This window comes from Perognathus longimembris, chromosome 11 (assembly GCF_023159225.1).
Source record: "Perognathus longimembris pacificus isolate PPM17 chromosome 11, ASM2315922v1, whole genome shotgun sequence".
In the NCBI taxonomy this organism is placed as follows: Eukaryota; Metazoa; Chordata; class Mammalia; order Rodentia; family Heteromyidae; genus Perognathus; species Perognathus longimembris.
In genome coordinates this window covers 19803977-19820812 of record NC_063171.1, presented here as the reverse complement: position 1 = coordinate 19820812, position 16836 = coordinate 19803977, and the positions used below count along the sequence as shown (strand labels likewise).

The 16836-nt window shown below is 38.6% G+C and overlaps 1 protein-coding gene across 2 annotated transcripts in view; it reads left to right on the top strand.

Moving 5' to 3' along the window:
- Positions 1-16836, top strand: part of Dhx9 (DExH-box helicase 9) — a 33163-nt gene that overhangs the window by 5763 nt on the left and 10564 nt on the right. For both annotated transcript variants that reach the window (XM_048356738.1, XM_048356739.1), the window contains exons 4-16: positions 388-508; positions 2669-2778; positions 3893-4041; positions 6235-6281; positions 7180-7316; positions 8457-8546; positions 8638-8799; positions 9545-9622; positions 10187-10378; positions 12340-12481; positions 12800-12882; positions 14529-14685; positions 16614-16714. In XM_048356738.1, coding sequence (XP_048212695.1) covers positions 388-508; positions 2669-2778; positions 3893-4041; positions 6235-6281; positions 7180-7316; positions 8457-8546; positions 8638-8799; positions 9545-9622; positions 10187-10378; positions 12340-12481; positions 12800-12882; positions 14529-14685; positions 16614-16714 — 1569 coding nt within the window. The remainder of the gene's footprint in view (positions 1-387; positions 509-2668; positions 2779-3892; positions 4042-6234; positions 6282-7179; positions 7317-8456; positions 8547-8637; positions 8800-9544; positions 9623-10186; positions 10379-12339; positions 12482-12799; positions 12883-14528; positions 14686-16613; positions 16715-16836) is intronic.

Genomic DNA, 16836 nt, shown 5'->3' with positions numbered 1-16836 from the left:
TATATACATATTTCCAGTTGGAGGATTATTAATTTTATTGTTGCATCTTTTTCTGCCGGAGAACTGAATAGTTATATATTTTTTTAAAAAAATAAATGAGACAATACAAGTGGCTCATACCTATAGTCCTATCTATTCAGGAAACTGAAATATGAGGATGGTGATTCAAAGCCTGCCCAGACAGACAAATCTCTATCTCTAGTTAACCAGCGAAAAAGGTGAAACTGGTGCTTCAAGTGGTAGATGATGTCAGCTGTAAGCAAAAACAAGGCAAGAGCTCAAGGCCCTCAGTCCAATTGTGGGACTTATTTTTAAAAGAAATACTGTATTACATGAATTTTGTAGTCTCAGTAAAGGCAAAAGCGCTGATTCCTTTGACTTTTACAGATAGCACCTCCACCTGCAGTTACTGAAACAACTGACACAACAGCAAATACTAATAAGGAAGATGGACAAGCACCCATGGGAGGACCTCTTCCTCCACACCTGGCTCTCAAGGCAGCAGCAGGTAAGGGACTTGAATTAGCACAACTGAGAAGATAACAGCAGTCTTACTTGGTCCTCATTTCACATTTTCATTTAGGTAAGAAAGTACAGTAAACTCATGTTACGAGAGATGACCCAAAGTCGTTATAAATTTATAAATAACCACTAGACTATTTCTTAGTATGGTACTATATGGTGTGTGCATGTGGCTCAATGCCTATAATCCTAGCATCTCAGGATGCTGAGATTGATTGAGAATCAAGATTTAAAAAAACAAAAAAGGCCAGAGATGGAGCTGTAAGAAATAAAAGCTTAGGGGAGGGGCTGGGGATATAGCCTAGTGGCAAGAGTGCCTGCCTCAGATACATGAGGCCCTAGGTTCCATTCCCCAGCACCACATATACAGAAAACGGCCAGAAGTGGCGCTGTGGCTCAAGTGGCAGAGTGCTAGCCTTGAGCGGGAAGAAGCCAGGGACAGTGCTCAGGCCCTGAGTCCAAGGCCCAGGACTGGCAAAAAAAAAAAAAAAAAACTTAGGGGAGCTCCAGTGGTGCAATTGGTTAGCGTGTGGTACTTAGAAGAAATAAAAGCTTAGGGACAATATGCCGAGTTCAAGCCCTAGGGCTGGCACCTAAAAAGAAAAATATGGTACAGTATAATTGTTACTTTCCATAAAAATTTCAGGATAGGTGTTGCACAAGCCTAGAAAAAAATTTGGTTAAAGAATTATGTGTGTGTTCAGTTTTGGGACATGATACTCTTCAGATTATTTGCTCATAAGTGTGTTTTGCCACTTGAGCCATACATACCTCTAGCCATTATTTTGCTGGTTAATTAGAGATGGAGTAACCTACATTTTTTCTTTGGGCTGGCAATGAACCACTGTTTGCTGCCACTTGGTTAAAAGATTATAGGAATCATTCCAACCCCTGCCCCTCTACCATGCCTTTTTTCTTTTTTCTTTTCTTTTCTTTTTTTTTTTTAGGCTAGGATTTGAATTTAGGGCCTTGTCCAGAGTAGACAGAAGTTGTGCCACTTAGCTATTTCTGGCACCACCTTTTCTTATTCTAAGCTCATTTGTGTCCAATACATTCACTTTATGGAAGAACATTTTTTCCTCATTTTTTGAGAAGTAAAATATGGACAAAAATACATGTTAACACCTTAAAAATCGGTTTTGGGGAGAGGTGGGAGGAGTGGGTTGTGGGGCTTCAGCTCTGGACCTGGGCACTGTCCCTGAGCTCTTCAGCTCCATACTAGTGCTCTACCACTTGAGCCACAGTGCTACTTCTGGTTTTCTGTTGGTCAATTGGAGATAAGATTTTCAAGGACTTCCTGCCCAGGCCAGCCTCCTAAGTAGTTAGGATTACAGGTGTGAGCCACTGATGCCCAGTTCAAAAATCAGTTTTTACTGCTAATTTTTTTTGCTCTCTCATCAAGTCACTTTTCACCTACATACCTTCAGTTAGCCTTGTCTTTTAGGATCTTTTCTTTAAAAAGTAGTATTGCGGGCTGGGAATATGGCCTAGTGGCAAGTGCTTGCTTGCCTCATATACATGAAGCCCTGGGTTCGATTCACCACCACCACATATATACAGAAGGCCAGAAGTGGCACTGTGGCTCAAGCGGCAGAGTGCTAGCCTTGAGCAAAAAGAAGCCAGAGACAGTTCTCAGGCCCTGAGTCCAAGGCCCCAGGATTGGCAAAAAAAAAAAAGTAGTATTACTTGTTAATATATAAAATGCTTAAATATGCCTGGGAATGTGGCTTGGTGGTAGAGTGCCTGCCTCGCATGCACGAAGCCATGGATTCCATTCCTCAGTACCACATAAACAGAAAAGGCTGGAAGTGGTACTGTGGCTCAAGTGTTAGAGTGCTAGCTAGCCCTTGAGCACAGAGCGGCTCAGGGACAAAGCTCAGGCCCAGAGTTCAAGAAGCCCCAGGACTGGCAAGAAATTAAAATGCTTAAACAAATAACATGTTGAGTTAACAGATTACTCTTTGTGAATGTAGTAATTTCATATCAGATTTGAAATTTTTTATTTCGACCTCTATGTCAAGGATGTTGTTTTTAGACATTGAGTTTCCTTACCAAATTAAAACCTAGGGGTGCCACGTTAGAGAAACTAAAATACTTAGGGTTTTTATAGCTTGGTTCATTAAAAAAAATAAACCAATTTCTTTAGGAGAAAATAATTCTGAAACTGAGGATTCTGACTTTGGTGGTCCCACCTGGGATCGGGGAGCCAACTTAAAGGATTACTACTCAAGAAAGGAGGAACAAGAAGTGCAAGCGGTAAGGCTCCAATCCTTTATTACAATCCTTTATTGCATCTCTGGATATGTAATATGGGGCTTAACAACAAGAATGGAACATTTATAAGTTCATAATTTGACAATTGTCTTAAGTGGGTGTTTAAAACTTACTTGTTCATACAAAGCATTGTATACATAAACTAGCCGGGCACAAATATGTTATTCCAAGTTGTCTCCTAAGCAGTATATTTTTGCTGAAAACAAAATGTCTTTCCTGCTTCTTAGAAAATGTAATTATCAGGGCTGGAAATATGGCCTAGTGGTAAAGTGCTTGCCTCATATACATGAAGCCCTGGGTTTGATTCCTCAGCAGCACATATATAGAAAAAAGCCAGAAGTGGTGCTGTGGCTCAAGTGGTAGAGTGTTAGCCTTGAACAAAAAGAAGCCAGGGACAGTGCTCAGTCCCCGAGTTCAAGCCCCAGAGCTGGCAAAAAAGAAAAAGAAAATGTAATTATCTTAGAAAATCTCATAAGCACACATAATAGTATGGCTTGTTTTTTTCCATTATATTTGACGTATTGATATAAGCAAAAATGGTCAAATTTTAAGAAATAACTAAAATATTTTATTAAAATGAAAAATTTGACAATAGAGCCTCCAATTGCATTAGAAACTATTATTGAGAAGGATTATAAACTATTTGTTTTTTTTTTTTTGAGATGTGGTCTCACTGTGGTTCAAGTTGGCCATGAACTCTCAATCCCCCCTTTTCTGCCTCCTGAGTGTTGGGATACTAGGCATACTCCATCCAACATGTTCAGCTCAGAAGTTGTTTATACCAATTTCTAAGCTGGGTGTGGTGGCAAATGCCTGTAGTTTCTTCACTCAAGAGCCAGAGAATGCAGGATCATGAGTTAAAGGCTAGCCTGAGCTTCACAGGATTGTCTTAAGCAGCCCAAAGCTAGAGATGTAGCTCAGTCCTAAAGTGCTTGCTTAGCATGCATAGGACCCTGATTCCATCCCCAGCATCACAACAGAACTTATTTGCATTATAAGGTATAGATCAAATAAGATGCTAGTGTAAATACATATCTGTACTTTATGCATAACCCAAAAGCAGTGCAGCCAAATTTAATCATCATTGATTCTACAGACTTTAGAGTCAGAAGAAGTGGATTTAAATGCTGGGCTTCATGGAAACTGGACCTTGGAAAATGCTAAGGCTCGTCTGAACCAGTATTTCCAAAAAGAAAATATCCAAGGAGAATATAAGTACACCCAAGTGGGTCCCGATCACAACAGGTTTGCTTGTTTCACTCTTTTTCTTCTATATAATAAGTTAAGGTTGTTTGGATATTCATTAGCCAATTGTATTTTAATGTGTGGATCAGGCATGAATTATGTATGGAAAGCACAATAAATTACCCTTATACAAGAATTACTGATATTTATTGTGCATTTTATTGTGGTTTTGCTTTTGCTGTAACATTAGATGTTTTAAGAGTTCTGAGATTCTCATTTAAATGTGAGAAGCAAAAGTCACCACCACAAGTAACCAGCAATTGACTATGATTTGGCTAATATGGTATTATCAGAGGCATTTTAAATAAATACTACTTATTTTCAAGTTAGATGTGTATATAAGTTTTGTAGATTGTATTGCCTCTAGTCCAAATTTCATTTCAGTTTGAAAGTTTCCAGCCTACAGTCCTGTCGAAGTCTGAGGGCTGTAACGTTGAAAAACAGCCTCATTCTTTGTATGTGGTTTAAATTAGTGGACATTTTCTTTTTCTGTTAAATATATGGAATTGAACATAAAGGCAAGTTGCTATGTGACAGTATGTTTCTCAGCCTGCTTGCTGTTATTCCTAAGAGCATTCCAGGGTGTAGTGCTTATTACTCCCAGGAAGGCTCATATGGATTAGATTCTTATGGGGGCACTATATTTTTATTGGAATAGATGGGATGTTCTGCACACCTAATGATTCGATTTGATATTCTTAATTTACAAAATAAATTTTTCAAAATACATTGAAAATACATTTTTCTTGAAAATTTAAACATTCTAAAACGCTAAAATAATTACTAAAATAAAAATTTTGCCATCAAAAGGATGATCAGAGCATAGCTCCTCCTGCTTCCCACTATTTTGTTTCGTCCTGAATTCTCAAACATTGTGCTTTTATATCTGATCAGATTTTTAAAACCTATAGTTTAAAGATAAATTTAATTTTAAAAATATTTTTGTTTTATTTAATTGGGCTTAACGGCAGCTTTTCATGATTTTAGGAACAATAAGATACCTAAATTGTGCCTTAAGCTTATTGTTGCAAACATTTTTTTAATGTCAGTATCTTATTGATTTCTGATGCAAAGAAATAATTCAGGACAAGACAACATAGGAGGCTGACAGTTGGGGGAGCTGAGACAACATTGCTCTATGTATGTCCTTTTTTGAAAGGCATAATAGAGAGCAACACCAGAAGTCTGTGTTCATATACACATGTGCTGATGCTTAGGCTGAACTAAGCAATCACATGGAAAACTATTGTAAACTGATTTCTGGTGTCGCTGTTCCCCCTAGGTGGAGGAGAATGAGATTGAGTGCTGACTTTAAGCCTGGCTGAGAAACATATTGTCATCGGTGTCATTAATGAAAGGGTGGATGTTGTTTCCCTGAAAGCCAGTGACCTTTGACCCCTGAAGCCTTTGTGCCTGAAGGTCAGTTCTTGAAGTATAGGAAGGAGACTAACCTTTTTTTTTCTTAAGCTTCATCTAACCTTTTACTCACAGCACAAAGTTCAGAATGTACCTGAGCAACGGAAGGATCAAGAATATATAGTTTATAGAGTGAATTATTTCCCTTGCTTAATACCCCAATTCATTCGTTGTTGTGGCTAGAATTAAGTCATGAGGAAAAACTACTCTTTATTCCCTAAGGGCCTGATTTAAATACATGGTGTATGTGGTATATGTTAAATTTGTTAGCAAGGGCTGCTTCTAACTATAAGGAGATTAGCATTCTGTCCCAAAGAGCTACTACTGCATACACGAGTGTTGGTGTACATTCACCTATTTTAACAAATTTTATCCATAATGAGTGTCAACTTGGATCTTAAGCTAATCATAATTTGGAGAGTTGTTGCCTACTCCTATTTTTTTTGGCTTTAAGCTCAGTAGCAACTAGTTCCTTCCTTTGAATGTGTTCTAGCTAATCTGACTCCAACCTTTGGAATAAAAGTAAGTAAATATAAAATCTAAAGCACTAACATTTTCTTTTTATGAACAGTAGGCTCATCAACTGATAACTGTCTCGTGCCATGTACATTATGCAAAGTTTACATATTTTCTTCTAGGTTTGGATAGAAATAAATGTTAATAGCACGCGCTTTTTTTTTTGCTATGATTTGCCTAATGGCAGTTAGAAAGCCTCCCTTGGGAGACTTAGTATTTTTTTTTACTGAAATTTCTAACCTTGTTTGTATGTTTTTACAGGAGCTTTATTGCAGAAATGACCATTTATATCAAGCAGCTGGGCAGACGTAAGTTACTATTTCCTTAATCTTTAAGTGTGGAGAGAAATTTTCACACTAAATACCAACCACTTATTGTAAACTGTATTAATGAAAGAGTATGTTGTGTTAGGTTTAAACTTTGATCATTTTCAAAGTTTATGAATTATATCAGCACATATTCCTACCTACTTAGGAGACTGAGATATAGGGAACTTACCAGGTAGAAAAGCCAGATATTTGTTCTGAACTCATAGCTGCACAGGGATGGGTTTGCCTGCCATCATACCCAGTATAGGCAGATCATGGTCCATTTACACGACAAGGTTGGAGAGGGTTACTCTGGGGTACATGTAAGAAATAGATAAAAAAGATATGATGGTGTGTTCTTAAGTCTGTCGGTGTTCTGCTTTAAATACAAAAATAGCACTATACACGTGCTTTTTCTTTGTGTGCCAATCTGGGTGGTTGGGTCTGAGTGCTATTCCTGAACTTGTGCTCAAGGCTAGAGCTCTACTACTTGAGCCACAGCTTCACTCCTGGCCTTTTGGTGGTTATTTGGAGATAATGAATTTTACAGACTTGGCTAAGCTGGCTTTCAAACTGCAATCTTTAGAGATGTCAAATTCTGAGTAGCTAGGATTATAGACCTGAGCTACCAGCACCTGGCCTAGTTTTGTTACCAACAGTATTGTGTGGCCTTGAATAAATTATACCTTACACTGCAGAGCTTAGCTTACAAGAGGTGGACTGATCTTTTCCAGCTTAAATATTTAGAAGTTGTGGAATTACATTGGGTAATGAACAGAATGAAAGGGAGCTAAAAGGCATGTATTTTAGGGCATCTTTGATAACTTTAGTGACTGTCATACTGTTTCTTTACTAAGGAGTTATCCTCTTGTTATTAATCCTGAACTTACATTTTTAGGGATTTTTGCACGTGAACATGGATCAAATAAGAAGTTGGCAGCACAGTCCTGTGCTCTGTCACTGGTTAGACAACTCTATCATCTTGGAGTAATTGAAGCTTATTCTGGACTTACAAAGAAAAAAGAAGGAGAGAGAGTAAGTTATTTACATTTTAAAGTGTCTTATATTTTGTGTGCCAGTCCTCGAGCTTGAACTCAGAGCCTGGCTCTGGCTTTTTTTTTTTTTTTTTTTTTTTTGGCCAGTTCTAGGGCTTGAACTCAGGGCCTGGCTTCTTTTGCTCAAGGCTAGCACTCTACCACTTGAGCCACAGCACCACTTCTGGCTTTTTCTGAACATGTGGTGCTGAGGAATGGAACCCAGGGCTTCATGCATACTAGGCAAGCACTCTACCACTAAGCCACATTCCCAGCCCCAGGTTTTTTGTCATTGTTTTGGTTTGGGTTTTTTTTTTGCCAGTCCTGGGGCTTGGACTCAGTCCTAGTTTCTTTTTGCTCAAGGCTAACACTCCTACCACTTGAGCCACAATACCACTTCCGGCTTATTCTGTTCATGTGGTGCTGAGGAATCAAACCCAGGGCTTCATGCCAGTTCTGGGACTTGAACTCAGGGCCTGGCACTGTCCCATATCTTCTTTGTGTTCAAACTTAGCACTCTACCTTGAGCTACACCATCACTTCTGTCCCTTTCTGTTTATGTGGTGCGGAGGAATGGGACCCTGAACTTCATGCATGCTAGGCAAACACTTATCAATAGGCCACATTGCCAACCCGAGTTACTTATGTTTAATAACCTAGAATTCTAGGCATAGCTAAGTAATAGAGCCCCTACCTGTCAAGGTAAAGTCATGAAACTAACACCTTTTCTCCCCAGAAAAATTCCCCTTAGTGCTTGCCTAAATATAATAGCCTCATGGGGTTAATTTAGGTTTCACTTCTATTTTTGCTAAAGTTTATAGTTAGACATCACAAAATTAAAATGAAGCTGCCAGGTACAGTAACTATAATGAACCCTAGGTATTCCAGAGGTGGTGTAAGGCGATTCTAATTTGAGGTATCCCTGGGCCAATTTTAAAAGCTCAGTGGGTTCTACTAATCACATCTTGTTTGGCAAAATACTGTGTTAATATAGTGGGTAGAGTTTCAGACTTTGGAAGTCATTGTCTCATTAAGAGTATAATTTAGGTACTGTGGTATTAGTGTCACCTGTATTCTCAACTCCACAATAGTAATATAGTTGTGTTCAAATTTACCTACTTTCATAAATCTTTTTCTGTAGGTGGAGCCTTACAAAGTTTGCCTCTCTCAAGATTTAGAGCTTCAGCTGCAAAATGTTGTTCAAGAGCTGAATCTTGACATTGTGCCCCCAGTAAGTATGTAGGCTTTTTAGCTCACCTCATGTAGAACAGACCTTATTAGACAACTCATACTGAATTTTAAAAATTATTTTTATTTAATAGCCTGATGATCCTTCTATGCCGGTTGCACTCAATATGGGGAAATTGGCTCACTTTGAACCGTCACAGAGGCAAAATCAAGTAGGTGTGGTTCCTTGGTCACCTCCACAATCCAACTGGAATCCTTGGACTAGTAGCAACATTGATGAGGGGCCTCTGGCTTTTGTGAGTATACATGTTCTTTGTTAATATATCTTAGGCTTTACCTTGGGAATGTGTATTGTAGTCTTGTTTATCTTGGATATCTTTTTTTTTGCCAAGGCCCATTTGTTATATAACAGCCAAAGGCCATACAAAATTGTCAGTAAGACAAAAAACTTAGGTGTCTGTATCAAATGCTTTATGTGACCCCCCAGTATTAGGCATCTCCCTACTCTTAGGACCATTGTCTGAGAAAAACCAGGAATGCTTAAGATGCAGATATCAGGGCTTTACTACAAGTGCTGAGTATTCACTTTTCTCATAGTGCTGCTCAACTTCTGCTTAGACATGTGGGTATGGTGTGTGGGATATGTCCAGGGACTTACCCAGTTTGGCTTTGAACCACACCCTTCAAATCTCAGCCTCCTGAGTAGGATTACCGATGTTAGGCACTAGTGCCAGCTAGGCTACCTCTTTTTTGTGTGTCTGGAGTAGCTAATATTAGAGGCATGAGCCACTGGCTTAGGCTATTTGACTTAATGACGACACATTAACTTGGAACTTGTGGGGGCACCTCTTTTTGGCCAGAGGTGGGAGGGAGTTGCATATGCTAGCAAAACAGTTCTAAAATGATACAGAAATTGAGACATTACAGGATGGGAATTTAAGATGATTTTGCTTAGTTTTAAGTATCAAAACCATGTATGGCATATTTAAGGCAGGCTTAATATTTTACCTGGTACATGAATGTTGCATTTCCGTTTTATAGGCAACTCCAGAACAAATAAGCACAGACCTCAAGAATGAATTAATGTACCAAATGGAACAGGATCATAATTTGCAAGCTGTAAGTCTGAAACATTTTAGTTATGGTTAGAAGGATAGCAAATAGTTTGGGGGAGGGGGAACCGGAAGAAAATTAGGGAGGAGGTGGCACTGTTTAAAATGTACTTGGGGCTGGGAATATGGCCTAGTGGCAAGAGTGCGTGCCTCCTACACATGAAGCTCTCGGTTCGATTCCCCAGCACCACATATACATAAAACGGCCAGAAGGCGCGCTGTGGCTCAGGTGGCAGAGTGCTAGCCTTGAGCGGGAAGAAGCTAGGGACAGTACTCAGGCCCTGAGTCCAAGGCCCAGGACTGGCCCCCCCCCCCCCCAAAAAAAAAAAAAGAGAGAGAGAAATGTACTTATTTAACTGTTATCCCTCTGTGTATAACAGCTGTACAGAGTTCCCGGACCCTTAGATTTACCAGACTGGGAATTGCGTTTACCTCTGAGGGATAATTACTGAGTTCTTAGAAATGACTGTGCTAATAAATAATGTGAGTGGAAAATTCTATGATGGGGGGATTCAATAGGGTTAAGAAACTGCTAGTGAAATTTTACTAACTTAATACTTCCCCAACACAGGTGTTACAGGAAAGAGAGTTACTGCCTGTGAAGAAATTTGAAAGTGAAATCCTGGAAGCAATTAGTCAGAATTCAGTAGTTATTATCCGGGGGGCAACTGGATGTGGAAAGACCACACAGGTTCCACAGTTCATTCTAGATGACTTTATTCAGAATGACCGAGCAGCAGAATGTAATATTGTTGTAACTCAGGTAAGTAACAAGCCATGCTGTGTGAGTGTGGATAGCTCTAGACAAATACTTAATTGGAGATAGTCTTTTGGACTTTGTTGCCCTTGCTGCATTTAAACAGTGATACTCATTCCTAACCTCCTGAGTTGCTGGGATTACAGTTTGGAACTACCAGCACCTGACCGAGTCCTTAATTTTGTTCTGCACATGTCTTCTCCCAGGTGCTTCCTTGGGTATCTTGGTCTTATTAATCTGTATACAGATATGAGATGGGTTGTTAGTATTTGAACAGCTGGTGTAGCTTATAGGAGTTGAGCCATCTGAACTTTGTGTGTATATATACATATGTTTCTGAATATTGCCCTGTGTAACTATAAACCATGATCCTCACATGTCAGCAGCCTCCTGAGTTAGCTAGGGATGCAGACATACTCCACAAGCGCATGGCTAATTGTGATCTTTGAGACAAGGCCATGGTCAGTGGACCACAGCTGACCTTGAACTCCGATCTTCCTGCCTATCATTCCTGAGTGTTGTGTTTATAAGTATGTACCACCATCTACTTTCTTACGGATATGAATGAACTTCAAAGTATTACAAAAATTATCAGTCCATAAATTTTTATGTTCCTCTAGTGCTTTAGGCATGCTTTAATCATAGTAGCCATTATAATACAAAATAATAGTGGTTTTAATTATTTTTTCTAATGTACTTTTAAGAAATTAAAAATTTGTCATACGAACAGAAGTTAATATATAGACTGAAAAGAACTCCAAAGATAAGGGAAACAAGATCTTATTTTCCCCCTTCCCTTTTGGTCATGGGGCTTGAACTCTGGGCCTGGGGACTCTGAGCTCTTCAGCTCAAGGATAGCACTGTACAACTTTGAGCCACAGCTCCACTTCGATTTTCTGGTGGTTAATTGGAGTGAAGAGTCTCAAGGATTTTCCAGCCTGGGTTAGCTTTGAACCTTGATCCTCAGATTTCAGCCTCCTGAGTAGCCAAGATTACAGGCATGAGCCACCACACACCTGGATCTTTTTAATTTGTCTTACCATTTTTAGATGACTGTATCCTTTACCTTATATATGGTATTTACACATCTGAGGGAAGCTGGGAGGTCACAGAAACAGTGGAAAGTGGGTGAATGATCACAGCAGAAGGGCCCATTAGCCACACTGGACATTGATGAAAATAAACTTAAGCAACTCAAGAGCAGTGATGGGAGGGGGGAAGGGAATGAGAAACAGAACAGCTGACACTAAGCAAAAGGAAAGAAATGTACATATTACCCAAACTGGAGGAAATTGCAGTATTGTTCATGTTTGTAGAGTTCATAACCTTGTGGATTAGAATAATAATGCTTATTTTGAAGGCTAAAATGTACTTGTGACTGTAAGCTAACTATAACTATGCTACAGTACTGTGAAATTTGTGTAGTTAAGAAATCTTTAGGAAAAATAAGTTTTTATTTGTAAAAATTGATATAACTTATTTTCAAGTTGTAATTTTATATTTGTAATCTAATTACAGCAAATTCAGCATTTGACATATATATAAAACCTTAACCCGACTGCTGTTAGTGTTCAGGTTAAAGTTCTACAGGGTTATTCTGTAAAGTAGTAACATACATTAGATTTCTCTGTTAGCTAATTGAAAGGGATAAGGTAGAACACATTCATTATTGAGACCCTGTTTTTTGTTTTTTCTTTTTCTTTTTCCTTCCTCTGGTCATTTGTGGGGATTGAATTTGAGCTTGGATGCTGTCCCTAAGTTCTCACGGGTAGCAATGTACCACTTTGAGCCACAGTGCAGCTTCCATTTTCTGGTAGCTAATTGAGGCTAAGAGTTTCATGGAGTTTCCTGCCCGGGCTGTTTTGAACTGCATTCATCAGCTCTCAGCCTCTTAATTAGGATTATAGGCATGAGCCACTGGTGCCCATCTGAGACCCTGTTTTTAAGTCAATTAATTCTTGTTTCAGCCCAGGAGAATCAGTGCAGTTTCTGTGGCAGAGCGAGTTGCATATGAGAGAGGCGAAGAACCTGGAAAAAGCTGTGGATATAGTGTTCGGTTTGAGTCTATTCTTCCACGTCCTCATGCCAGCATAATGTTTTGTACTGTAGGTCAGTAATGTATTTTTGTTTCACTTGGGATCAGTATTGTGTTCACAGAAAGTAATAATTGAGCAGAATGATGAGAAACAATCTGAAAATCTTGTTTAAGTAGAATTTTTGACAGTTTACTTATTTACAGAGTTGATGTACTTGGTAGTTTTTTAATTTAGAGACTATAAAATCTTGAATTAAAAATATGTTCAGACTATCATCTAGTTTAAGTGTGTAAGCTATTTCCTAAACTGGGGTTATTGAAGTATAGTCGATTGGCTTTCCTACTTTTATCAACTATGGAAACCTCCCAATTGCTCTGATTTTATTTTCTAGGTGTGCTCCTAAGAAAATTAGAAGCAGGCATTCGAGGCATCAGCCATGTAATAGTAGATGAAATACACGAAAGAGACATTAACGTAAGTGATTTGTGGTTACCCTCACATACTTTTTTTTTTTTTTCTTTTTTTGCCAGTCCTGGGCCTTGGACTCAGGGCCTGAGCATTGTCCCTGGCTTCTTTTTGCTCAAGGCTAGCACTCTGCCACTTGAGTCACAGCGCCACTTCTGGCCATTTTCTGTATATGTGGTGCTGGGGAATCGAACCCAGGGCTTCAAGTATATGAGGCAAGTGCTCTTGCCACCAAGCCATATCCCCAGCCCTACCCTCACATATTAAGGTTGTCTTCTTTAGGGGAGAACCTATAGGTATAATGCCCTTGTTCCATTTTCCCATTCACATACTGTTCATCCTCAGAACTTTAGTTACTGAGGTGTTTACTATTTATCAGGTCATGTATAACCATGGCTAGATTTTGGTTTTTCCTTCTTAACTGTACCTAATGGCACCAGTTTTTACCTTGTAGGCTAAAACTTTTTTTAAAATTTGTATTGCTTATAACCTTTTTTCTTATTATCCTCATAGGGAAATGATTTTTTATTTTTTGTCTTTATGCTGAGTATTGAACTCAGGATGTTGTACTTGCTAGGCAAGCACTTTACCACTGAGATACCTCTCAGCCCTGGGAAATGAATTTTAGGGCTACATAGCATATGAAATCTTAGGTGGCTCTCATGGTACAGATGCTTATGCAATTTGGGGGATTTAAAAAAAAATTTTCCTAGATACTTGAAAGTTACTGCAAAGATGACAAGTAATAAAAGAAAATAATGAAACTTTGTGTTGCTAATCCTGGGGCTTGAACTCAGGAACTGGCTGAAGTCTCCAAACCTGTTTATACTCAAGGTTAGCATGCTACCAGTTCAGCTACAGAGCCACTTGAGTCTTTTTTTTTTGAGTAATTTATTGGAGATTCAAGTTACACAGACTTTGCTGCTAGCGGCAAACCATGATCCTCCAATCTCTGCCTCCTGAGTATCTAGGATTATAGGTGTGTGCCACTAGTACTTAGCTATGATGATAATTTTGGTGGGTTTTCTACAGTCTTTTTGCTATGCCTAGATTTTATGTATGTATTTGTGTGTGCACGCTGTGCACATGTGCACATATGTCAGTACTGGAACTTGAATTCAGGGCTTATGCGCCATCCTTCATCCTTTTCATTCAAGGCTGATGCTCTACCAACTTGAGCCACAGATCTAACTCCTATGTGTTGGTGGTTAATTGGGAGATAAAAGTGCTATTAGACTTAGCTGGGCACTGGTGGCTCAAACCTGTAATCCTACTCAGGAGGCTGAGATCTAATCTCCAAGTAGAAAATCACAAGTGTCACTGTGACTCATAAGTGATACAGCAGTAGCCTTGAGGTTAAAAGCTCAGGGACAGCACCCAGGCCCTGAGTTCAAACCCCACAACTGACAAAACGTAAACTTCAATGGCTGTGCCGGCTTTGAATTGCAATCCTTAGATCTTAGCCTCCTTACTAGTTAACATTATACATATGTATGAGCCACTGGGGCCTTAGCATAATTTAATTCTTCTACTGACTTAGTTGGCTTATTTGGGGGGGGGGGGGTTGTGGTTTGTTTTTGAAATGAGGACTCTTATGCTTACATTTCTACACAATAACATTCTAATTAGTCTCACCTCTGTTTTCATTTTAATAGACTGATTTCCTTTTGGTAGTACTGCGTGATGTGGTTCTGGCTTATCCTGAAGTTCGGATTGTTCTTATGTCTGCTACTATTGATACTACCATGTTTTGTGAATATTTCTTCAATTGTCCCATCATTGAGGTTTATGGACGGACTTACCCAGTTCAAGGTAAATTTTAGGGGATAGGGTTAGAAGGTAAACATTGTCCAGTAGGATTTGGATTGTCATAGCAGAGATTTCAGTAGTAATTTAGGAATATTTAACAAATGTGTTACAGCATCATTAGCGAATATCTTGTGATGTCTATTAAAATTCAGTGTAAGGAAGGGTTCAGTTCAGTTTTTATTTGAAGAGCTTCCATGTAGAAGTTTTTAGTGCTTAACTTAGAGCCACAATTAATTGAATTGTAATATACATGAATTCCTCTCATCTACAGTTTTGCTTTCTACAATGTTACTTATAGTGAATCTAAATTCAAAAACATAAAATGGAAGTCTGAAATAGGCATTTTCACATTGCATATTAGAGCTTTTTTTTTTTTTTTTGGGCCAGTCCTAGGCCGTGAACTCAGGGCCTGAGCACTGTCCCTGGCTTCTTTTTTGCTCAAGGCTAGCACTCTGCCACTTGAGCCACAGCGCCCCTTCTGGCCATTTTCTGTATATGTGGTGCTGAGGAATCAAACCCAGGGCCTCATGTCACTCTTGCCACTAGGCCATATTCCCAGCCCCTAGAGCTCTTTTTTTAAAATGTGATATATCGATGTTTTTTTAAATAATGTGCTGGTACTGGGACTTGAACTTGGGGACTCCCTTGCTTGCGTTTTCCTTCAAAGCTTCATTCTACCATGGAGCCACATCTCTAATTCCAGCTGTTGAAAGTATCCCAGCTGACTTCAAACATGATCCTCCAGTCTCAGCCTCCTAGGGTAGCTGGACTTTATAGGTACGAGACACTTATCACCTAGCTTACATTCTATTTTGAGTATGATGACCTTTTATTCCGTGCTGCCCAGGAGATTAATGATCCTTTTGTGCAGTTTGTTACTGTTGATCACTTAGTAGCCTAAGTGATAGCAAATCTAGGTAACCAGAATGACTGTAATGGTATCTCGGCACTTGTATTCAGATAGATAACCTTTATTTTACTTCATGACCTTTATTTTACTTGATGACTTCAAGCCCAAGAGATGATACTGTTAAGTAAAGCAAAAAAAAAGTAACCTTTTTTTTTTTTTAAGTGAAAAGGTAAGCTTGAAGTATTTAATGAAGAAAGTAAAACATGTTTCGTATTTGCTGAGAACTATTACGGAAATCTGTTAAATTATAAAAGAAAGTAATTCATGTTGGCATTTTAATGCAACAAGAATTGCAGTTTAGCGATGACAAAAGCATTAAGCTTGTATATGTACTGGAAAAGGCATTTAAAAATTTAATTGTCAAGTTGTTGTACAGAGGGGTTACAGTTACATATAATAATGTAGTGAGTACATTTCTTGTCATACTTGTAACACTCCCTCATTTTTCTCTTACCTCCCTTCCCTCCCACCCTGCTAGTTGTACAGTTCCTTTCCAACATATTGTCTTATGAGTATCACTATTGGATTGGTTCGCCCAGGAATGTAAAAAAAAAAATATTTGGGGTAATTCAAATTGATAGTGTGTATGTAGTTCTAGTATGTTGTGATGAATAGGGTATTTTAAGTTTTTTAGAGAAAGTGAAAGATGTACATAGAGATGCTTCATGAGGCTCACCAGGGAATCAGAGGCATAATAGATGGTATATCTCTTAGTTTTTGTATTGTCTTCAGAATAGCAATTAAGAGGATCCTACTTAAATGTGTGTAACATTTGGTGGATAATGTATGAAGGAGATCCCTACAGCCTTGTGAGAACATGCATAATAAACATTACTCGTTCTTTTTTCAACTAAAGATTATTGCTATTTTGAAATCTTAGATTACTATTTTGAAATCTTAGCTAGTAGTAAAGACACATTATGGACGGCGTTGATAGCACTGAGCTATGATTTAAGAGTTCTTAAACTCTGATCCATTGTGAAAGTTGATAGTATGCACTCACTTGAATTATCATTGGCAGAATATTTTCTGGAAGACTGCATTCAGATGACACAGTTTATTCCTCCACCAAAGGATAAGAAAAAGAAAGACAAGGAAGATGATGGTGGTGAGGAGGATGATGTAAGTAGATTCCATGAGGAATTTTTTTTGTGTTGGCAAATATTAAGAAAAGACCAAGAAATTAATTGATCATTACAGCAAACTTAAAAATTGCCTGTTATTACTATCTTTGCATAATTTAT